We start from the raw sequence: 24,979 nt of genomic DNA, 5'->3' as shown, positions 1-24,979 counted from the left end.
TGTGCAGAGTCTCCAAAACTCCAAAGACAAATGGAGAACTGTTTATCATTAGCAATTTCCAGACCTGAAACACTGAACAGTAGCCTTTCAGAAGGCTTCACAATGAGGTCCTATGCTCAATGATCTACTGTCATGCTGGCTCAGCATTATACTTCTGCTCTCTTTAACTCACCAATGAGAAGACAGTGACATAGGTCTTCCGTGTCCTAAGGCACACCAGTGGACAGGGGGTTAGAGAAGAAAGGAAAATGGATCTGCACTTGCATTCACTCACGACTCAACTCTACAGACTCACAGAGTACTGTCCACAACAGAGAATGACAGGGGATGCCATTCCAGGTCCAGCTGCACACAGCAGGGCTCAGGTCCAGGAAGATGATCCTTTTTCCACCTCTGAGAAGCCTCACCACTCTTCAGCGAAGTTTGTAAGCATCTCCTTCCATGTCTGTCTATCCCACCCCTTTCCACCTGTCCCCTTGAGAGAAGAGAAGCAAGGGTGCTGGCACCTTTACCCTGACCAGCTTCCCAGGCCAGGGCTGTCTCTCCTCTCAAGGTCTCGCTACATTCCATCCAAGCTACATCTTTCCCGGTGACTCCCTGACATCTTCAGGACCACATTTGGCCATGTATGTGGCCTCCCTTCTCCCTCCTTCTTCCTGGACCATCATCCCCATGATTCCCTTAGCCAAGCTTACTGAGACCTCACTGCGGCTTTCTCCTGGCCTCTTTCCTTTGTTCCTCTTCTTTCCATCTGTCAGTTTCCATTTTGCCACAGTTCTGCATCAAACCTCCTATTTCTTCTTTGCTCACCTCTTTGCAGAATTGAAGGAAAAGGTGTTAATATCTGTGTAATTAATTAATCTTGAACCTACATTTGACTAAGCACTCATTTTTTTATGCAACTATGTTTTTTCCATGTGGCACTATCTTTAGATTGAAAACGAACATTTAAAGAAAACCAAAACTGACAAATGCTAGACAGTGCACTTTTATAGAGTGGGTGTTTTTTTCTTAAAGGTCTTCCTTTCCAAATCTGGGGCCACAAACTAAGTTCTTAAGTTATTTGAAAGGTTTGAATTCTACATTTCTTAAAGAAAACTTAGAATATTAACAGGAGGAAGATCAAGGTCTGCAGTTTTGAAGACACCATATTTCTTACTGAAAATAGCTCTTCTTCAGAAGTGTGTGTGTGTGTGTGTGTGTGTGTGTGTGTGTGTGTGTACTGTGTGTGTATTTGAGTTTTACCATGTACCTGATGACTTGACAATTTCTCCTGCCCATACTACTCAAGATCCTAGGAGCTACTTATATGCAGACAAAAAGCAACAATTTGCTAAATTTCTTGGTAATTATTCTTTGCCAACTGACAAGAACTTCATCAAGGCAATCTAACAAATGGACAGCTTTGCTACCTTGACATTTAGGGACAGAACACTCTCCATAAAGCTACAGAGGAGGTTCACTAGTTTGAGTTGCAATTTCTTTTCAGCCTAGGTGAGCAGAGACCAGAACTCCATCTTTCTAAAAGGCATACTGATGCAATTTATGTAATTTGAAACATCCTCAAACATTCAAGTTCAACAGGGCAGAATCTTCCAACAGATACTTTCACGAGGCCAATTTCTAAGTTTCCTGACAATGTGAAGGCAATTTCTTAGACATGGATGAGGGCCAGGAGACAGAAGAAAACACCTTCTTTATAACTCACAATTCAAACTGGTGACTACAGAGCTATCTGCAGCCCCACTAAGAATGAGTTGGAAAAACTTGCCACAGTGTGAGCAATTTCACCTGAGACAAAGACCAAGAAATAAAACCATAAACTTAGAAAAAGTCACAGAAAAGTACCTTGATAGCCCAGCAGAAAGTATGCGGGGGTGGGGGGTGAGAGGGAGTGGAGAGGGGGGTTACACATGTTCATGTGTGTGTTCACATATGTGCATGTAGAGGCCAGAGGCAAACAACAGGCATCTTCTGTCACTCTCTATTTTATTTTTTGGGGGTGAGGGGTGGGGGAGTTCTCTTACTAACCTGGAGCTTACCAGTGTGGCTAGGCTGGCTAGAAAGCAAGCTCCAGGGATCCCCCAGCTCCACACTCCCAGTCCTCACCCAGCCTTTATGTAGGTGTTTGTGCGTGTACAGCAGGCATTTTAGTGACTGAACCATTTCCCAGCTCCTAACCCAGTGATTTCTTTTTTAAATTTTAATTAATTAACTTATTTACTTTAGGCTAGGGTTCAAGTGGAGGAGGGCAAAATCACTTTGGCAAAAACAAAGCTCCACCTTTCCCTCTTAAAAGTGAGTTTCTACTACAGGGAACATCCAAAGGAAACACTCATTTTTCTGAGGGAGCACCAGAAACCCAGAGCTAGAGACTGGCCAGACAAACAGCTTTGCTTGTAAGGAAGGACCTAAAAGGAGACTAGCTTAGTCAAATACTTGGAGTGTCTGCCACATGTTGTCAAGGCAACTGGCTCTGAGCTCTCACAATGGAAGCTTCTCCCTAACCTGGTTGTCAGGCACTCACCTACCTCTAAGTACTTTTTGTTTTAAGATGCTTTTGATTCCTTTAAAATTAAAAACTTCATTTAAAAATATATCTGCTACCCCATAGGGCTAGCTATTTCTAGTGGTTCAACCATTCCAATTCAATGTTTAGTCACATATGTAAATAAGGTGCCAGGACCTTGAAGCAATAATGACTTTTCGTTTTGTAATCGTAACCATGGTATCTGAAAGTGAACTCAGGCAGAAAGGATGCAGGGCCTGTGTGTTTGGGATGAAGAGGACACTATTCCTGAACTATAATCACCATCCAAGGTGGGGAAGGAAAGACCGAAACAGGTAAGCCCGAGGCAGGAAGAAATCCCAACATAGCCCTGGAAATGTGAAATGTGTGAGCTGCTAATCCACGGTGCTAAAGCATGTTAGCTGCTCTCAGGCTCGCTTCCTCTCCCTCCCTCTCTTTCCCTCCCTTCCTCTCCTCCCCCTCCCTCCTCCCTCTGTCAGTGTGTGTGTGTGTGTGTGTGTGTGTGTGTGTGTGTGTGTGTGTGTACACTTGTACATTTATATGATGCCAGAAGAAAACACTACCATCCTCTATCACTTCCTACCTGTTCCTTTAAGGCAAGGTCTCTCCTTGACCTGGAACTCGTTTTACAAGCGAGGCTGGAATATAGCAAGCCAAAATGATCCTGCTGTCTCCACCCCACTCTAAGCTGGGGTTCCAGGTGTGTGGGGGACACATGGCTTGTTATATGAGTGCTGGATCTGAACTCTAGACCTCATGACTACACAGCAAGCAGTCTGACCTGCAGAGTCATCTCTCCAGCCTTGAATTCTTTACAGATGCAATTACACCATGATGAGAAAGCAAGAGAGATGGAAACAAAAATACTTGTATAGACAAAGAGGATGCCACAAAGCCCTCAGTGCCGACTGGGTCTTATTCAGGCTGTAAGGTATAGAAGGCACTCTTAATAGCTGTTTACCGTTATGCAAGATGTAAAGTATCAGTGCTATCCACAGTAGACACCCAGCCTTATCCAGACTGGTGAGAAAAATTTGGAAAACTCACAGCCAACAAAAGGTCTAATCTAGTACAAACACAGGCTAAGTACAGGGCAGCAGCTCTGCTGCCCTGGCTCCTACTCATATGTAGCCTCTCCCAAAGTCCTGCAGGTAACTACACTGAATATCTCTCTTGGCCACATGCCCTTCGAGAAGAGCATGAGATCACTTTTTTTTTTTCCCAATACAAGTCTTTCATTGTCCCAAAAGACACTCCAAATCATACTTATAATTCAGGATCTTGTTTCTGGAGCTGGGTAACTTAGGTCTTACTCATTAGCCTGCCACACTATTCCCTTTTCAGACACGAAGATACCATTCAAAAACTTTCTGATATCCTTGTTGTTACCTGTTGTGGCTTGCTAAATCAGGCCACTGAATCTGAAACAAGCTCAATATCATTTCCTTCAAAGATTACTTCATCCTTCTGAGCTTGAGAGGCAGAAGGCAATACCTGTCCTCATCCAAACCCAAGAAATTTCAGATTTCAACCAATGACCCATTCTCCTGAATATCAGCTGATGTGCCTATTTATCACATCAAAGTAGATCTGGCTGCCAGGTTCTCACGGCATTCCTCAGTCCCTATCTGTTAAGGGCCCTCCTAGATGGCATAAAGACTCCCTACCCCAAACTTCTCCAGCCCAGGGCTGGGCTGCCCTTTTTCCAGCTGCCCTTCCCTATAATCCAGCTATTTTGCTCTTCTAATCCCCTTTTCTCTTTTCGTCTACCCTTGACTCTCTTGGCCAGTCTCTTAGCCCAGGCCACCTCTCTCGGTCAGCGACTCCTCAACCCCTCTCCCTTCCCCTTCTCTTCATATGGCCCAGCTCAGTATAGCCATGTTCACTCTGGAGTCTCCCAGATGTCCGTGCCTCTGGCTATGCTCTCCCTCTATGGATAATAAACCTTCTCCTTCACCATATCTAGGAGCAGTCTTTTTTTTTTTATTTCTTTCCTTTTTATTTCTTTTTCTCTATTAAATTTTTTCATTTATTTTACATATCAACCACAGTTTCCTCTCTCTCCTCTCTTCCTGTTCCCTCCCCCCACCTCCCATTTATCACTCCATCCACTCCTCCTCCGTTCAGAAATGGGCAGGCCTCCCATGGGCATCAACAAAGCATGGTATATCAAGTTGAGGCAGAACCAAGCTCCTCTCCTTGCATCAAGGCTTGGCAAGGCATCCCAGCATGGGGAATAGGTTCCAAAAAGCCAGCTCATGTGCCAGGGACAGGTCCTGATCCCACTGCTAGGGGAAACAGACCAAACTACACAACTGTCACCACAAGCAGAGAGCCTAGGTCGGTCCCATGCAAGTTCCCTGGCTGTCAGTCCAGAGTCAGTGAGCTCCCTCTAACTTAGATCAGCTGTCTCTGTGGGTTCCCCCCATCATGATCTTCCCCCACTCCCCTTGCTCATACAATCCCTCCTCCCTCTCTTCAACTGGACTCCCAGAGCTAGGCCCAGTGCTTGGCTGTGGATCTCTGCATCTGCTTCCATCAGTTATTGGATGGAGTCTCTGATTACAATAGGCAGTCACCAATCTGATTACAGGAGAAGGCCAGTTCAGGCACCCTCTCCACTATTACTAGGAGTCCTAGCTGGAGTCATCTCTGTGGATTCCTGGGAGTTTCCCTGGCACTAGGTTTCTCCCTAACCCCAAAATGGCCCCCTCTATCAAGATCTCTTTCATTACTCTCCCCCTCTGTCTCACCTCAACCCAATCTCTCATGTTCCCCTCCCCTCCACCCCCTCCACCTGCCCCCAGTTTACCCAGGAAATCTCATCTATTTCCCCTTCCCAGGGAAATCCATGCATTCCTCTTAGAGTCCTCGTTACCTAGCTTTTCTGGGGCTGTGGATTGTAGCCTGTTATGAGTGAGTACATAACGTGTTTGTCTTTCTGGTTCTGGGTTACCTCACTCAGACATTATTTCTTTTTTTCATTCAGGGGCCATATCCTCAGTCTCTTCCTCTCCCTTTTCTCCCATCCATTCCTGCCTATGAAGTGAACAGCTCTGCTCTTTGGCATGCTCCTTGCCATGATATGCTAATTCCTCTCCACAGACTTAATCAATCATGGATCCTCCTAGGCTGTGAGCCAGGATGATCTTTTTCTCTCCGTGAGTTGATAATCTCAGTATTTGTTAGTAATGGTAAGCTGACTAACATAAACACAGTCTACACCTTTTCAGAAAGTCTACCAATTATTCCAGAAAGTAAGTGCTTCACAAATAAAAGCCCTCTCTCCCCACTCCTTTCTCTCTTCTTTCTCCCTCTCTCCTCTTCCTTTAAAAGATGCTGAGCTAGTTGCATTCAGCTTTCAGTTTCTTCTCAACACGGCACACATTGCTCTGGGAATAACATCTGAAAGTTCTTGAGAACACTTCACAATCATCTTGGCTCACTAGAAACGCATTAATTCTAGGAATGTATGCTTCACAATCCAGAGAATTCATCTTTTGCTGTACGGACAATGAGCACATAGCTCAAGAGCTGGGCCTCCTACAGGACTTCTCACCCAGGGAGATTCAGGAAGAAAGAAGCTATGACCCAACTACAAGGCTATGTCTCTTCTGTCTGGGGACAAGCTAGCACTGCTGAGCTATCTTATTTTTCAAATATTAGGCTACTTGTCACTTAGCCATCTGCTGGTTTTTATGAGACTTTGGGACTATGGCTTGCAAAGAGCACAGTTTTATCTCGTCAATCAAATAAACTGGCCCTTGGCCTCCTCATTTTGTCCCTTCTCCTCCCCTCAGACTGATGGTTCTCTTCAATCACACACTATCCCACCTCTGTCATAAAGGAAGAAAACAGCAGAAAACTCAGTCCAGGAGGGATTCTGAAACAAACAAGGAGCATGCAACATTCTAAACTGTGAAAGACATTGTAGGAAGCAAAAATAAATTTTCATTAAATATCTGTTTGTACTCCAGAAAACTTCTGAACATATGTGGTCTATGATGAACATAACAGCAAAATAATGAAAAGGCACCTAGCTAAGAAAAGGCATTTCTTTTCTTGAGAAGAAAAATGGGGCTGGATAAATTAAAGAAAATAATAAATCTAAAAATACAAAAACAAATTAGTACCAATACTAAAAGCAACATTGGTTCTACATAAAAACAACAAGTTTTCCAGAAAGTAGAAGAAAAAAAGATTGAAAGAATGGTGACCAAGGTGGGACCGAGGGCTGCGTAGGCAATGAGCTTAGAGAAAGTCAGCTCTTGAGAAGGGTCCTGGGCAAGAGCATTCATATTCTAAACAGCAGGCGAAACTAAAACCGAGGATCCACACTGAAAGGACGCTGAGGACAGTGTTAAGTTGCCAGGGCAGAGAAAGAGACTCCAAGAAAACTGTCTCAGCTTCCTGTCTGCCATTAAGGAACAGCTCTGCTTGAACATGATGCTCTACCTCACCATGGCCCAGAAATTCAAACCATCCTACCAAAATGAAACTTCTGAAACAGAGAGCCACAATACCTCACCACCACCACACCTACAATTCCAGGAAGCATCAAAATGGGCATGTAAAGTGGACCGCAGGTAGAGATGACTCTGGCTGACCTTAAACATTCCTATCAAACAGACAATGGAGCAGCTGGTGGTCACACAAACCTGCAAGTAACTAAACAGCACAATACTGCAGATGTGGGAGGGGATCTGAATAAGAACTAAGCTCTAGCTAACAGTATCATACTGGTGTCAATTCCTGATTGTGATCTTATAATATGCAAAACATCTGCAGTGCCCTGCCAACTTCTAGGCGTGTCCTAAAAGTTTTGCTATTTTTGTTGTTTTTGGTTTTTTAAGACAATGGATGGTTACGGTAGTTTGTGTAAGAATGGCCCCCAAGGGCACATGTATTTGAACGCTTAGAGAGCAGCACTATTTGAAAGGATTAAGAAGTGTGAACTTATTGGAGTAGGCATGGCCTTAGAGAAAGTGTGTCACTGGGGCTTGGGGTTGACCAATAAAGACTGAACATGGTCATGTGTAATCTTGTAGGAATCCTGTTTTACAATCAAGACACTAAATAGTCAGTAGATCCTTTAGAGTACAACTGTCATTTTAAATTTGTTTAAATAAATTGTTCCACCTTGGGCAAACAATTTCAGGAAGGAGAGACATGTAGCCCCCTACTGCTGCAACAATATCCTCACTCCCAAGTCCCTCACCCTCACCCCTATAAAAGGTCACAACCAGCTTTTCCCTTGGCAGAACCCCACAATTTCCCATGGGAGAGCCCCAAAACAAAACAATTTTTTTTAAACAAATTTAAATGGACAGTTGTTCTCTTTAACAGCACAGCCTTTGTCTTTTTCCACCATACTCATTTTATATCAATCATTCAAGAGGTTGCTAGGAAAGGAAGGGACTTGAATTTACATTTATCCCAATGCTTCAGTAAAACCCCACTCAGTCTGCAGAGTGAGTGGGTGATAAGAGGGATCATAGCATGGATGGGGCCTTTCACTGAAGGACAAACAGCAGCTTTTACCCAGCAGCTTACTCCTCCAATGTCTGGGCCTCTAAAGGTCTTTTTCACAGCTGGCATGATCCTCTGTGAACCCTCCTGAGTCTGGGATTTCCCATTGGCTTTTGTGTGTAACTTTAAAAAAAAAACTAATAATTTAGGTACTTTTATTTCATTTGCATTGGTATTTTGCCTGCATGTATGTCTGTGTGAAGGTGCCAGATCTTGGAGTTAGAGACAGTTGTTACTGACAAGTGGGTGCTGGGAATTGAACCCAGGTCCTCTGGAAGAGCAGTCAGTGCTCTTAACCACTGAGCCATCTCTCCAGCCCCAGGTGTGTAACTTTGATAGAGATACAGACCAAAGACTGCATGTGGCAGAACTGTGTGTTTACTGATTCTGAGTACAGAATAAAATATAAACAAATGGCCAGTTAATCACCCAGAGGATCAGCAGGTTAACATTTAATCACTTTAATGTGGATTCCAATAATCCCTTTAAATTGTTTCTATGAGCCAGAAATCCTTGTGCAAAGCCTTTGCCACACACAGCACAGCCCATTATGAAGTCAAAGAAGTTAACTCTCTTAGCTTAATCCCACAGAAAATTACTTGTTCACAGGCAAAATACCCACTCAGGTTCTGTTGTGTTTGTGGAGTACTAAGCCTTCCCTCCTGTGACCTGTCAACTCCCCTCCTTCTCCCAACAAAAACAGGAGGAAGAGCCCCACGAAATCAGGCCTTTCCCTGAACAGAGCAGAGCCCTCAGGAAGAAAGGCTGACTCACCCTGTCCCAGCTGAAGCACAGGCCGAGGCGGTCAAGCTGTTTCTTCATGTATTTAATATTGCTGTGGAACAAAGGGAAGCAAGTTTGACTTTGAGAGGAAGTCAGGCCCATAGATGAACGACATTTTAAGGACGTTTTTAGAAAACTTAAAAGTCTAGCTCAGTCAAGGAAGCCTTAACTGTTGCTTTGCCCTGGCAGAAAAACAAACCGTAAGAGTCAGTAAAATATCAATATGCAAGCAGACACACAGGATCTGGACATACTCATCACTAGATGTCACCTTGGTCTTGGGCCTGGAGGCAGCTCCTTCCCCTGGCCACTCTGACAAGCAACCTCTAGAATGTGTGATCCTGGACTCTCCATATGTCTATGTTCTATATAGAGTTAAGTCAAGCAAGCAAGTTTTAAAGAGATCTAAAACATAAATAAATAAACAAATGAACAAATAAAAACCTTTATGTCCAGACTGGCTTGGAGCTCAGTGGAAGAAGCTCTTGCCTGGCATGTGTAAGGTCTGGATTCAATCCCCAGAACTGTGTGTGTGAATGTTAAACCTACACACACACACACACACACACACACACACACACACACACACACACACACACACCACTCTTAATGTACAAACTTGGGAAATTCAAAAGAAACCACACAGTGTTCTGTCAATCAGAACCTAAACCTGTCCCAAGATTGGATAACAGAGAAGTTCACTAGTCAATTTAGTTCTTGTTGCTGGGAATCAACTTATGCCACATTTGATCTACTTTATTAGAGTTGTCATTTTATCCTTTTATCCTTTTATATCACTTCCATTAATCTAGAATTAATTATATGTTGGAAAGAGAGCACAGTGAGTTTCCTGCCATGCAGCCTTGGGTAGAAATAAGAGTGGTGAAGGGGCTGGGAAATAGTGTGTGTATGTGTTGTGGGGGATAGTTGGGGTGGGGGGAGATAAGAGTGCTCAGTTTACAAGCACAAGGACCTGAATTCAAATCCCCACAATCCATGTAAAAAAAAAATCCATGGCTTGCATGCTGTAATCCTTGCCTTGGGGCAGATAGAGCCAAGGAGGTCTTGAGAGCTTACTGACCAGCCAGACTAGCTAAAACAGTAAGCTTCCAGCTCAATGACAGACCCTGTTTCAGAACAGTAAAGTGATTCCCAGTGGACATGTTCAGCTGAGCACATGTATGGGGTCCCATACCTATACATTCATGTATATTCATCTTAAAGAAAGGGGGGCAGGTGGTAAAGGGATAGGAGGGAAAAGGAGAAGAGTCAGTGGAGGTTCCAAAGACAGGCCCTTGAACTGCCCTTCTGCATCTGAAGGGTGAGATGATGAAGGGTCCAAGAAGATTCTAGTATAAGGTGTTCCATACTTTACCAGCAGGGAGAGGGCTGGGAAGTCTGAGCCATGGGGCATTAAGAAAAAGCCACACCTAGCCTCAGGTAGCTACACTAAGTTGTTCCTTGCTCATAAATGATGAAAACAAAAATTAAATTTTCACAGAAAATGAGAATGATATAGTTCAAACTCAGGTCTAAAAGACAAGAAGCCTGTTGAAACTGAACAAATGCAATTCTCTCCACTTTGCTTTCTTCATAAAGGTAAGTGCTCCAAGAAAGAATAGCTTGGTAAATAACAAGCATCCAAACAACCTCTGAAAAAACAAACACCAACCTTCTTTGGTATTTCTTAGGAATACAGAGTATTAAGAGGCAAATATCAGGAGCTGCACAACAGCTCAGTGGGTAAGGTGTTTTCTTCCAAGCCTAACAGCCCAAGTTTGATCTCCACAACCCACAAAATGGAAGAAGAGAACTTACTCCCATTAATTGTCCCATAACCTCCATATGTGCCACTGTGACACATGCACCTTGCCCCCTAACTAACTAACTAACTAACTAACTAACTAACTAACTAACTAACTAGACAAACACCAGTGCACACCTTCCTGTTTATTTTCCTCTTGGCAATTTGCCAATGTTGCGGTGGTTTTTGTGTTTGTTCTTTTTTGCTTTCTGGTCTCTCTCATGCATAGACTTAAAAATATTTTAAAAAGGTTCCCATATACAAGTGTTTGAGTACGCATTAAACATTTACCTTTGAGTCCAGCTTTCTGGGTGCAAATTCCTCTCGATGGCAGCATTTTCGGCAGGTAATCCAAATGCATCCCACCCCATGGGGTTGATAACCTGGTATAAAAGAACAAAGTGGAAATGACAGAGAAAACATGACAATGGATTTATAAAAAGGAGTCATGCCTCACCAGGAAGAAACACCTTTCCTTCTGCTACCTTCCTCTTTTCCAGGCTGCCCTCTTCACATGGTATCTGAGTTTCAGGAGGGACGTTTGTCATGATCCCTCCTTCCTTTGCCTATCACTGTTTTTCATTTTTTACAGAGCCTTGTGAACAGGGATTCAGGAGTCTGGTCTAAAAAAAAATTTTTTTTCAAAGAAAATGATAAAGCAAGTCTCTTCAAAGAACATGTCCATTGAAGAATAAAGAATATGTTCCAAGTACAGATGCAGAACCTCTACCAATCATCCCATAAAACCTGAGACCATTTTCATAACTGGACAGTGAGGTGGGAGTAAAGGGTTAAGAGTGATATCCAGAAAGCTTCATATAAAGCCTTACAAAATTCAGTATGAAAAAATAGTTGGCCAAGAGAAAGGCTAGAACACTGCCCCCCTAACTAAAACGGATCACTGGCTCAGGAAGAGGTACTCCAAAGTAAACCATGGCTCATTAAAAAAAAAACAGAACAGGGCTGGGGAGATGAGATGGCACAGTGATTAAAGTGCTTGCCACAAAGCAAGAGAATGGGAGCTTGGATGCCCAGGGTCCAAATAAATGCCAGTGGACATGGCAGTCCATCTCTAATTGCAGCTTCTTCTGAAGGTGGAAACAGGGAACCCTAGGAACAAGCTGGCTAGAGACCTAGGTTTAAGATATACTGCCTCAATAGGTTTGCACATCTTTAATCCCAGCACTCTGCAAGCAGAGGCAGGCAGATCTCCATGAGTTCCAGACCAGCCTGGTCTACACAGTGAGACCATGTCTAACGAGACCACCAAAACCAAGATTGTCTGTCTTGGAAAAATAAAATGTCTAGGCTTTCAAAATGTCTCATGCTAGAATTTTCCAGTTATGGAACTGTGTTCTCCAATGCAGCAGCCACCAGCCACATTTAAGACTAAGAACTGGGTAGAAGGTCATTTCCTTGGGGGTCGGGGGTAGGTCTGTTGTGTTACCTTCTCTACAGTGGCTGCACTTTAGCCTTGGGGGAATTCTGTTCCCCCAGGCAATGGCTCTGTTGCTGATGCTAAAGGTAGTTCTAACTAAATCTCTATCGTTCTAATAAAAGTTTCAAAGGCTAGAATGAAAACCTTCGCGCTTAAGAGAGAGTAGCAGCTGGGAGGTGGTGGTGCACACCTTTAATCCCAGCACTCGGGAGGCAGAGGCAGGCAGATCTCTGCGAGTTCAAGGCCAGCCTGATCTACAGAGCAAGTTCCAGGACAGGCACCAAAACTACACAGAGAAACCCTGTCTCGAAAAACTTGAGAGATAGATAGATAGATGATAGATAGATGATAGATAGATAGATAGATAGATAGATAGATAGATAGATAGATAGATAGATAGATAGATAGACAGATGGAGAGAGGGAGAGAGAGAGAGAGGGAGAGAGGGGGAGAGGGAGAGAGGAGAGAGAGAACTGACTAACTTTCTCTCTTTACTGGCACCCAGAAGGCATTCCCTTCTGTACTGCCCCAACTAAAAAAAAAAAAAAAAATGCTAAGCTCCCCTCTCTTACTTCCTGTCAACCAGTTGCTAACCCCACCTCTCTAGGCCCAGGTTAATTTTATTTAATTTATGCAAATGCAACACATCTTTACATAGTTAACAAATGCAGCATGAACAAATGTTAACACATCTTTGGCTGGTTAAACAAATATTCCACAACAGGGTCCTTGCAGGCAGCAGGGAAATAATCCAGGTAAGAGAAGAATGAAACTCGATCAGTCCAACTTAAGTAACTGGTGCTCAGCTAAACTTTGAGAGTCTGACATCAGTTGATTTATTTTAGCCATATTTAAGCACAGCAATTTTGGGAAATAAAAAGTTTTTTGATAACAATTAACTCAGTCCCCTGAGTATAGCAAAGCTTAAGATGTGTTTAAGTTTCTTTCACAGAGAAGATGGGTACTGTTGACTTAGAGATGGAGCCCAGGATTTAGGATTTAAGGAGAATGACTGAGGTAAACATAATGACTGTGGGTGTTAACATTGAAGTCATTTAGGCTGTTGTAAGGCAGAAATGACATCACTCATAAGGATGGGTTTCATGGCCTAGAAGCAATGCTCAAGATTTAGGTAAAAGGGTCTAGGATAAGTAAAGCATAAATTCTGGGGGATGTGGGTGGAGGTTGGCTCAACAGATAGCAAAGGATCACCAGGTTGTAAACTATATCCATTCCAAGCATTCCAGAGAGACAGGTAAGCATCTCCTTCCTTTGAAGGATGCCTGTGGGTTTAACTTTCCTTGTGCATAAGGGCAAAAAGTCCCCAAATCTTCTGTAGTCAACTGGAAATAGATCCCTATTCTTTTTTTTTCTTCACTGATGTTTTTCAAATTAAAAACATAATACAGTTGGAACTGGAAAAGATGGCTCAATGGTTAAGAGCACTGGCTGCTCTTCCAAAGGACCCAGATTTGATTCCCAACACCCACACAGCAGTTCAAAACTGTTATAACTCCAGTCCCATGGCATCCGATGCTCTCTTCTGGTCTCTGTGGGCACTGCATGCACAAGGTGCATAGACATACATGCAGACAAAATACTCATCCAAACATATACAGGAACATGTAGTTTCTATGGGAATAGAACCTGTTACACAAAGTATTTCGTGACCTGCCTTTTTCATTTAACATTATATCATAGGCATCTGTACAGAATACAAAAGTACTGATGCAGAGTTTCTGAGTGTGATGGGACCTTTCAAAGTCAAGTTATGCATGACCTAAGGACTTAAGATACTGGATGTTCAAGTTTATAAGAAAATCAACCTGGGACAGTGGTGCTGAGTATGCTGTCTCACACCAACGAAGATTAATGACACAGATTCTCATGGGAGTATGCGAGATGGAACAGGCTTTATTAAGAGTTATAGAAAAATCAAGAACTTAAGAGTGAGAAGAAACTCTTGAGAGAGGGTGGAGTTCCAAGACAGAAGAACCATTTCCTTTGTCCACGTTTTTATAGGGTAATGGCAGATATTGGACAAAAGACTGAGGTAATCTCTATTGAGAATGGTTAATTCTTGGGGCTCTCATTGGTGAAGCCAAAGGAAGGCCCACATACACTCAACATGTTCCCCTGGTCCAAACAATAAGACAATCATCTGATGTTCATGCACTGCTCCCCTAGTTAAGGTTGGTTGAAGGCCCTTCTGTCCACCTCTGGCTCTGGCTTACTGACCATGACTATATGCAAGCTGTTAGTTATTTGGCTAGGGTTACTTCCTTCCCGTTTCCAGGTGTCTTGCTTAATGTCAATTGCACTGAGTGCCCTGGCTTTGTTAGTCTTCATCCTGACTACAGTCACTGTTGTTGCTGTCCCTGACCTTTATTTAGGGTGTCCCAAGTACTGTCAATTATATGGAGCTCTCTTCATTCTCACTGCCGTGTTCTTGTTATTGTCTTGTCTACAGTACTGTCTGGGATCTCTTTCCTGATAATGTGCTGGCATGTTATCAGCCATCCTTACTACATCTCAGACTATTATAATTAGCTGCATTAAAAGCAAGAATATGTAATAAGCAACAGTATCTAGCATGTATCTCCCAAAGGGGAAAGGTCTTTTGGAAGCTAGCCAGCTAGCCTGTTATCACTGGTCTTGTTTCCTGGAGCCTATTTGTCTCTTATGGTCCACTTGGATATCTCAAATCCAGATGCAAGTATCTTTGTCTCCATCTTTAGTGCTCTTGGCTTCATTTTTTTCAACCCTTCTATTCTCTTTTTACCTTAACACCCACTCCCACATGTAGCATGAATCTTAAAAGTTCTTATTAATAAAATCAAACCTGAGCCAGGTATTGGGTTGAACACTGGAAGATCAGAGAGACAGAACAAGCCACAGCTAACCTCACCTGGCCAACTTCTCAGCTGGTCTTGTTTCCTCAGACTGGAAGCCTCTGTGTCCTCATATCCGAATGGCTCTCAGCTGAACTGCTGCTCGAAAGCCTGAAAGCTTAACCAGCCAAATGCTTCTAGTTTCTGGTCCTCACACCTTATATATCTTTCTGCTTTCTGCCTCACTCCCTGGGATTAAAGGCTCGCTTTCTGGGATTAAAGGCGTGAGTCACCATGCTTGGCTGTATCCTTGAACACATGGATTTCTGCCTCTGGAATGCTAGGATTAAAGGTGTGTGCTACCACTGCCTATCCTCTATGTTTAGTATTGTGGCTGCTCTGTCTCTGACCCCAGATAAGTTTATTAGCATGCACAATATTTGGGGGAATACAATACCACACCCATAGTAGCATATATGGGAGATATATAGTTTTCAGCATGGGTCCTTTTCCCTTACTGCCTACTGTGAGCTAGCTCTTGCCTCAGCATGTATACAAATCTCTAAAACCAAAATTCTAACATTCACTGAGTAAATCTATTCTGTTCAGCTTTGGGAACCTGACTAGATATATCCCAACACAGTTGAGACATGAGGTCTCTTTCCTTCCATGAAATATGGGGTGTTCCATCCTCCCTAAAAGCATCCCCCATCTCAGAAACTGCTTCCTCTTAAGCTTCACACAGCTCTGGTATAGATGGCCAATTTCAAAACTCTTCCATAACAGAGAAGGACCCATGAGTTTGGACCCTTCCCCAGGCTTTTCTGAAGATATACTAGCTACTGCAGTGGTAGGGACTCTTCTCACAAGGATTCCCAGTGGTAGGACAACCTCCTGGTGACATCTGAGAAAGCAGAACGGAAGCTGAAGCAGGTCCAGACCCAGATGAGCCTCAAGGACCTGGTCCCAGTACCCAGAGTGCCTAAGCCCCTGCAACATTTCCTTGGATCCTGTGAGTTTCACCAGCATCTATCAAAACAAAACCTCCCTTTTTGCTGAAGTTGATCTAACCTAAGTTTCAGTCCCCAGGAGCCAGGAAGCCTCATTAAACAAGCGTCCTTGGCACAAAGCCTGCTCTGGAACATTGTTGTATCCACGGAAGACACAGCCTGCTCTGGAACACTGCTGTATCCACAGAAGACACAGCCTGCTCTGGAACACTGCTGTATCCACAGAAGACACAGCCTGCTCTGGAACACTGCTGTATCCACAGAAGACACAGCCTGCTCTGGAACACTGCTGTATCCACAGAAGACACAGCCTGCTCTGGAACACTGCTGTATCCACAGAAGACACAGCCTGCTCTGGAACACTGCTGTATCCACAGAAGACACAGCCTGCTCTGGAACACTGCTGTATCCACAGAAGACACAGCCTGCTCTGGAACACTGCTGTATCCACAGAAGACACAGCCTGCTCTGGAACACTGCTGTATCCACAGAAGACACAGCCTGCTCTGGAACACTGCTGTATCCACAGAAGACACAGCCTGCTCTGGAACACTGCTGTATCCACAGAAGACACAGCCTGCTCTGGAACACTGCTGTATCCACAGAAGACAGTCTTCCTGTGTTTGCTTTCTCCCCCCCCCCCCCCTCTTTTTCAGGAACTAAAATCCCTGGTTCTGGGTGATTCAGGAATTCTTCCATACTGCCAGGCCTGCACTTGAGTTCTGCTTGAGCTGCACTGAATTCTCCCAGGTTGCTTCCTTGGAAGAACAGGGTAGCTGTTGTGTAACTGTTCTACAGAAAAGGGAACTTAATCATCACTTGGAGTCTTTGTCAGAACCACAAATGGCACTGGTCCAATGTTTCTGCCCATTAACATTCTGTTAGGTGCTATCTGGATTTTTAGATAAAGTCAATACAGCAAAAGACTGTCATATATCACATATCTCATACACACACACACACACACACACACACACACACAAACGTCTGCATTTATATAACAAACTTATTCATTTCTATTTTCATTTTCAGATAGAATTAACATGAGAAGATATTTTTAGATCACATGTTATCCAAGCTGTCTATGAACATAAAGTCAGAAAATCTTAATATTTAAAATTCTTCACAAAAATTAACAAATTCAACTGTCTAACCCACTCTGGGAAGTCTTTCCTATAACTCAAAGTCAGGAGCATTCCTTCTACCATCCACCAGGTCACTGGACTAAATGTCCCTGCAAGTTAAATTTCTTTAAACTAGGAAGGTTCCCTGCTCATAAGCCCTGGGGCCACATGTAGAGAGCATTTCCTTGCTGTAGGATGTCTCACTCCCAATGTGGGAGAAATAGGAAGTAAAGATCTAAGCATCATTGCAATAGACCCAAGTGTCTGTCCCTCTGGCAGAAGATTGTATCCTAGTCAATAGCATGCACCTGTAATTCCAGCATCAGGAAGTTCAGGTAAGAGGATCATGAATTCAAGGTTAGCCTGGGCTACACAGTAAACCCCTGCTTCAAAAACAAAATAAAACTCAGCTATCATGTAACACATTCCAGGCACATGATATTATCTCTGGGCTTTGAGTGGTAGAAGGCATGCTTAGAATGTGCAAAGCTATAGCTTTAACCTCAAATACCACAAAACAAAAAAGATAGCTATAGTTTCTTACCCTTGGCTTCTCTGTGCAAAAATTGTCCAAACCATTCACTAGAAGAACTTTACACTCTTTTGGTTAGAATTTTTTTTCATTTTTTATGTACATTGGTGTGAGGGTGTCAGGTCCTCTAGAACTGGAGTTACAATTTTGAGCTGCCATGTGGGTGCTGGTAATTGAACCTGGTCCTCTGGAAGAGCAGCCAGGGCTCTTAACCAGAGTTATCTCTCCAACTCCTCTTCTGGTTAGTTTTAAAATGACATTTCTCTTTATATCAATGAACTTCCACAGTTTAAGTTATTGCACCTATAGCGTACATGTACAAACATGCCAATCTACCATAAAGAAAAATGGACATCTGCATTGGTATGCTAGGGCACAGGTAGTTGTGGTGATACACACCTATAATCCCAGCTATTTGAAAAGCTGAAGAACTACTGAGAATTTGAAGCCAGCCTGAGCAACATAACAAGGCCCCTTCTTGAAATAAAGAATACATGGCAGACCCTGAGCATTCTTGATTTAAGCTGACCTCTTTTTATTCCCTAAGCTAACCTCTTCTTAGGTGTGAATGCTTCCTATAGCTTCATTTTTTCCAGATATTTGATCTATTTTTATAAACCTACTTAAGATATACTTTAAAAATCCATCATGTCATTTCAGAACAGTGGGAATGTGACATCATGGAAGGTGGCAGAAGATAAAAAGTGATAATTTTAAGATAATAAATGTAAAATTATTCAGAATCAAGAAGTCCCAGTTACTTAAATTAGCAATCAGTACACTTCAGCGAGGCGGCAGCGGCACATGCCTTTAATCCCAGCACTCAGGAGGCAGAGGCAGGCGGATCTCCGAGTTTGAGGCCAGCCTGGTCCACAGAGTGAGTTCCAGGACAGCTAGAGCTACACAAAGAAACCCTGTCGGGGTAGGGGGAGGTGGGGGAGGAATGAAGAAAAGAGGAGAAAGAAGAACAAGAATTCAGTACATTTCAAAATTTGAAAAACCACACAATCTAGTTCTTAGAACAAATCCTCTAAGTAAGTTGGATGAGAAGCTACAAAGACAGTGAAGCCACCCCAAAATTCAGAAAGGCAGGACAGCATCACTACCTCAAATCTGACAGAGACTGAGGTAGCAGTGGGCAGGGCCCATGGCTGATGTGAGAGCAGGCATGTAAATGTGCTCATCTTACCAGATGGAGCCACAAGGAGCTGGGCAGTGGCTGAGGCGAGAGCCAGGGAGGAGATCCCTGGCTTCTCCACTTACCTGCCTTCCGATTGTACCTAGCTTGCCTATGCCTCCACACCAGCCACAGTAGGATGGAAGGCCCATGATCCCCTCCCCCAGAGCAGTCAGTGTTTACTGGGGGTGGATGGCAGAGACAGAGATAGATACCGGTTTTCTTCAGTGGCAATAGCTACTAGCAATTAAACCTAATTAAATTCATTGGATCACAAAGCCAATCACAACAAAAGACTAGGCAGGCAGCTTGAGAAACACAGTTTAATACAAAGCAAGCAGGGATGGGAGTGTAGGAACACATCTCTAGGTGAAGTCTCAAAGAGGAGTCAGAGCTGACTACTATCATGGAAGATGGGCTACCCTGATATGAGTTCTCAAAGGAGGGTCAGAACTGGATATGATGGCAGATGGAACATCTCCGTGTGAGGTCCCAAGTGGGAGTCAGACTGGCTAGCATCATGGCAGACCGGAAGTTGCTAGCCCAGAATATAGTTATATGAATGTCAGAGCTCTGCAAGTCAGACCAGAGCTGGAAAGAGAGTGAGGACTGGGAGCTGGGTCTTGGCTAACATCTAGTGTACAGTCCTGTCCTCCAGATCTGAGAACCTAGACATTTCAGGGTTGGCAGATAGGCTAGTGGCAAGCTCACTCAGCAAAAGGGACATGGTGCTGAGGGAGTCAAGGCTACAGCCTTATCTATGTTGTATCTCTTTTACAAAAGAGGGAAAGTGGAATTTTATGTACAGTTTTAAAATACTTTAAGAGGAGTGTGGGGAATAAGCAAGAGGCCATCTGTCCTTCTAACACAGGAAGCAAGAGTGAGCTGAGCAGGGGGGTTTAAAGGTGGGCAGGAAGGAGACTGAGGCATCTGATTCCCTGCCTTTCCCCCAGAGACAGGAGCATGCCTCCAGAACAGGGCCAGCCAGCTGGTAGCAATGGCCAGCTTCTCTCCCTCACCCATAAAACAAAGCTTTATATTTGAAACCAATTCAGCTTCAGATGCAGGCACCATGGTTACTGTTTCACAAAGAAATGCTATTTTCAGTGTCTTGGCTTCTCTGGAGTGGATTCAGCACTCTATTTCCAAGAAATGAAAAATGCAGTGTTTAATTTCATTTAGCCAGTGTAATATGCAACCATTATAACAGATTAGATGTAGAAATCAAGTGACTACTTCAGAGTAAGAAAAAACACCTATACCCAAAGGGCATGCCTCCTGTGGGAATGCAGAAGAACCTGACTGGCAGGCAAGTCAGGCACTTTCCAATCAAGGTGCTAGGCGGACATGCCTTTGCTTCTTCAAACCACATCTGAGAGCATAAGCCTGGAAATCCACTGCCTACCTCCTGATGCCATAGAGATTTGAAAGTCTGGAACTAAATGCCACACCATGCACTATGGGCACATCACAGACATCCATCAACTAGCTGAAAACTGAGGAAACATCCACAACCACTTGTTTGCTGAGAATGTCCCTGGCACCTGGCCTTTGTGGGTGACTGCACAGTGATTAGACAGCTGTTAGACACTGATCCCCAACTTCTTCCTACACTTGGACAAGGCTATGAGCTCTCTGCCTGAAACTAATTAGTCCAAGCCCAGTACTGTAAGGAGAATGAGTACTCTGATACTTCCATCACCCTACTCCTGGGCCAGAATGCTGGGGACACCAGCTGAGGTGGGAGGCAGAAAATTTATTTTCCAACCATCTGTGCATATGAAAACATAACAAAAGCACCATATGGAGCTAAGCTTTATGTATGTCATCAGGCAGCCTTTGAGTTTAAGGAGCAACCAACCAATTTGCAGCAGAGCCTTCTCTGACTGCAGAAAAAGAAGAATTTAATTCTGGCTTCAAATGGCCCTTGAGTAAACATGCAAGTCTCAGGAATGCTTTATTGTGGCCACTGAAATTGGGTTACACTCAAAACTGCATTTCACTGTTTTGTTTGTCTTTTGAGACAGTCTCACACAGTCCAGGCTGGCTTTGCTTTCTTGACCCTCCTGCCTCCCCATCTTAAGTTCTGGAATTTCTGGGGTGTGCATCACACACAGGCGCACTACATGTCTGAAGGGTTTTCTTGCTCATCACCTCTGGGCAAAGCAGGCATCATCACTGCTCTGATTTACCTCCCCCAAACCACCTAATACTTACTCACTTGCACAGTACTCACTCAGTCTATACATTTCTATGGCTAAGGTCAGCTGCTAAAGACCTTTAGCTCTCTTCTGATATCAGTGTGACTTGGTCTAAAACCTAGACAGCCATATCTATTTGGCTCAGCAGAGATGCCACCCATCCATCCTGTTTGAAACCTGGCCCAGCTACCTAGACTGCTTTTTCAAAATGTGGACACTCCCAGTCCTACCTCCACCCCTAGCAAACTCAAGAGAAACTGCCATTCCGAAGAGCTTACAGAACACGCAAGCTTGAGTGCTGCCATGGTGGCGAAAGCTTCACATTTGGGCCCAAACTCGGGGGTCCACTGTTGCCTTGATGGCTTTCAAATGCTTATTTAAAGTTTTTACTATTATTGTGAGGGTTCAGGGCACACACCATGGAGTGCATTTAGAGGTCACAGGACAACCTTATTAAGCTGATTCTCACTTTCCACCTTTATGTGGGTTCTGAGGATTAAACTCAGGACATCAAGCTTATTTGCAAAGTGCCTTTATCTGGTTTTCAAATGTTTAGTTTTCACACTCAGTGATAATCTTAAAAAGACCGGTAAGTCAGGGACACTATGATTATCTGCATTGTCACCTTTTGTAGAGGCCATGAATCAGATCAGCTCACAGTAGGCGCACACTGCTTTTATTTGATGCTGTTTGGTTTGTTTAATTTGAGGCAAGGTCTCACTGCGTTGCCTATATGAACCTCAAAACTAACATCCCTCTTGCCACTAGCTCCCCAGCACTGTGATTATAGGTGTGCACCATCATGTCTGGCTGGAAACAAAGGATCTTATAAGCTGCATTAAAAAAAAAAGTGTGTTCCAAGTAACCATTAAACAGTTGAAATGCTACTAACAAAGAGAGTTCAGGGACCTTCTCTGTCCCCAAAAAGTTAAAATAGTATTAGGCAGATGACAGTAACAGAGAACTTATAAGCTTAGCCAGGGTAGTCTATGGTTTTACCCATAAGTGCTGATAAATGTGAGCTACAGAATTGAAGGCAGGTTACAGTGCAAGGAAAATTAAGTAGATCTTTTAGAATAATAAGGACTTACTTATAGGGGAGAGTGAGAAGTACTCTAAGAAGGAGACACCTGGGTGAAAAACACAAAGATGAGAACAAGGATATTCCTATGAAAAACTATGTATATCATTAAGGACTGTGGATCATTAAGGACTGTGGATACAGGAGGCTTGGGCCAGCAGGGCAGAAAAAAACATTATAAAGGGGCTGGAAAGTTGTCTCAGTGGTTAAGTGCACTAGCCACTCTTCCAGAGAACCCAGTAGGTTTGGTTACTAGCACCCACACGGTGGCTAATAAGCATCCATAAGTCCAGTTCCAGAGGATCTGTCATCCTCTTCTGGCATCCCTGGACACTAGGCAAGCACATTAGTGCATAGACATACATGCACTCAAAACACCCATACATATAAAATAAAACAAAGGAAAACATGTTGAAAAAAAAAACTGAAATGCAAAATAACTTTGGACTTAAACAAATTTACAGGTAGTATGTAGGTTATAGTTTAAGGGTCCTGGATTACCTCTGGAGGACTACAATTAGACAGACATACAGGTTAGCTGGTCATTGGCACAGACACAGGAAAAATGTGTCTGGTGGAGGAAAAAAGTCAAGACTTGAAATCTGGACCTAAGTAATAGCTTCCCAATCAAGGGAATCATTGTTTTCTAAGATGGGCCTGAGTCCTCACACCCTGGGCTGTAACAACCCTGAGCCACATGCTAGTGCCTTTCACCCAGGCATGGGCAAGAGGACCAGATCACAGTGCAGTGAGAGTGAGTGAGTGAGTGAGTGAGTGAGTGTGTGAGTGAGTGTGTGTGTGTGTGTGTGTGTGTGTGTGTGTGTGTGTGTACATAATATATATATTATATCAGTTCTGTTTCTGATCCTCTAAAGAACCCTGACTAATACTCTGATATTTATTCTAATAACAAGTAACGGGTTCACATCCAAGGCGCAGACTCAGCCAGTGGACAAACAGAAGAAATCAGTGGCAACAATGAGCAGTAGCAGCTTCACCAGAGCAGCCCTGTAGCCTGCTCCCAGCAGAAGACTGTAGGGACGCCTTGATTAAATGGAGCGGAATCACTTTTCAGTTCAGAGCAAATCAATCAGTATAAATCATAATTACAGCTATCACTTATTAAGGGATGTATTATGTACCAGACATGTGGCATACCACACTACCTAATCTGACCTCATAGAAACCTGAGGAGAAATCAGTCAGTCTCAATATCTCTCTCCCTCTCACTTCTTCTCTCCCCTCCCTCCCTCCCTCTCTCCATCCCTCCTTCTCTTTTCCTTGGATACCAAATCCAGGGCCTAGGTGCTCACCTATGAACTACTCCACTGCTGCTAGATCCAAATCTCTTCCTTTAGATCAAATTAGGGAAGTGGGAGTCAGAGGCGCTAAGTGACTTTGCAGGGTGCCCCAGTTAGGAAGCAGCAGAACAGGGTCAAACCAATGTTGTCCACTCTGACTTTGGACTTCAGCTATGGTAGTAGACAGTGCCCCCCCCTTTCTTTGGCCATGAGCTGCCTGCAAAGTCCTGATTCCTCATGTGCATCTTTGCTAATATTTCATCCTACCCAAGACAACTAGACTCTCACATACATCCCTTCACTTACCTATCTGCTAGCAGGCTTCCTGACATTCTCTCACCAATAACATGTGTTTGCTTAAATGTTCCAGCTTAGGAACATGCCTGCAGCCAGCATGCACTGATCAAATTAATGTGGCTTAATTTTTTAAAAGATAAATACAGTTGAAGGTTAGTTTCAGAATTACACTTTAAGGATGTCCAGAGGTATAGCACAGTGACAGCCCACATTCTTAGCACGTGCAAGGTTCTGGGTTATATCCTTAGGAATGAAAAGAAAAAGATTGTACTTTAGACAAAGAGCCAATTAATTCTATCTTGCTTTTTATTTCTTTTCTTTTTAAAATTTTAAACTTTATTTTTATTTATATGTATATGTGTGAATATATGTACACCCGGTGCAGGAACTAGTGGAGGCCAGAAGTACAGATACCCTAGAACTGGAGTTACAGTGAGCCATACTAGTTCTGAGAACTGAATTCAGATTTCCTGCAAGAACAGTCAGTACTCTGAACTGTTGAGCATCTTTCTACCCTCTGTCCTGCCTCTTTTAAAGGAATACTGTAAAATAGTGTCTAAGAAAAATATCTTTCCTAAACCAGAATGACAAATAACTGTGGTAACTTTAAATTTCAATGGAACCTCTGAGTTTAGCAATATAAACCTATTAATTCTCAAGTGACAGAAACATGACCTCATTTTTATGGGCTGCTTCTTCTGCCAACAAAAAATTTCCAACCAATTATCTCAAGAGATAGACTTAACCTTCCTAAAGGCATAGGAAGTACAAGATGCCACCTGCCTGATAGGTGAAGAAAAGCAATGGCCAATGGTATACTAGTAAATGTAACAATTGGCTCTCACATGAAACATCCCAGTTTGGTGCCAGGCATGGTGGCATATCCCTCTAACCCTAGAATTCAGAAAGTAAAGACAGAAGATAAGAAAGTCAAGATCGGCCGGGCGGTGGTGGCGCACGCCTTTAATCCCAGCACTCGGGAGGCAGAGCCAGGCGGATCTCTGTGAGTTCGAGGCCAGCCTGGGCTACCAAGTGAGTTCCAGGACAGGCGCAAAGCTACACAGAGAAACCCTGTCTCGAAAAACCAAAAAAAAAAAAAAAAAAAAAAAAAGAAAGTCAAGATCATCATTGATCACCTAGCAAGTATGAAGTCAGTCTGGGTTATGTGAGACCCTGTATCAAACAAAATATATTTTGTGCTCATCTCTCTTTTCCTACTCTTGTACAGTCCAGGATCCCCTGCCTAGAGAGTGATGCCAATGCAGTGGGCAGGTCTTCCACCTCAACTAATATAATTAAGATAATCCCCCACAGACGTGCTCGCAGGACAACCTAACCTAG

At 43.4% G+C, this 24,979-nt stretch overlaps 1 protein-coding gene across 8 annotated transcripts in view; it reads right to left on the bottom strand.

Moving 5' to 3' along the window:
• The window catches only part of Lars2 (leucyl-tRNA synthetase 2, mitochondrial), a 183,163-nt gene that overhangs the window by 76,545 nt on the left and 81,639 nt on the right, over window positions 1–24,979 (bottom strand). For all 8 annotated transcript variants that reach the window (XM_052725662.1, XM_052725639.1, XM_052725633.1 and 5 more), the window contains 2 exons: window positions 10,938–11,029; window positions 8,834–8,894 (listed from right to left, as the gene is read on the bottom strand). In XM_052725662.1, the coding sequence (XP_052581622.1) occupies window positions 8,834–8,894; window positions 10,938–11,029 (153 nt within the window). The remainder of the gene's footprint in view (window positions 1–8,833; window positions 8,895–10,937; window positions 11,030–24,979) is intronic.

Source organism: Peromyscus californicus, unplaced genomic scaffold (genome assembly GCF_007827085.1).
Source record: "Peromyscus californicus insignis strain IS unplaced genomic scaffold, ASM782708v3 Scaffold_11__1_contigs__length_118956290, whole genome shotgun sequence".
In the NCBI taxonomy this organism is placed as follows: domain Eukaryota; kingdom Metazoa; phylum Chordata; class Mammalia; order Rodentia; family Cricetidae; genus Peromyscus; species Peromyscus californicus.
This window is presented reverse-complemented; position numbering and strand designations above follow the sequence as displayed.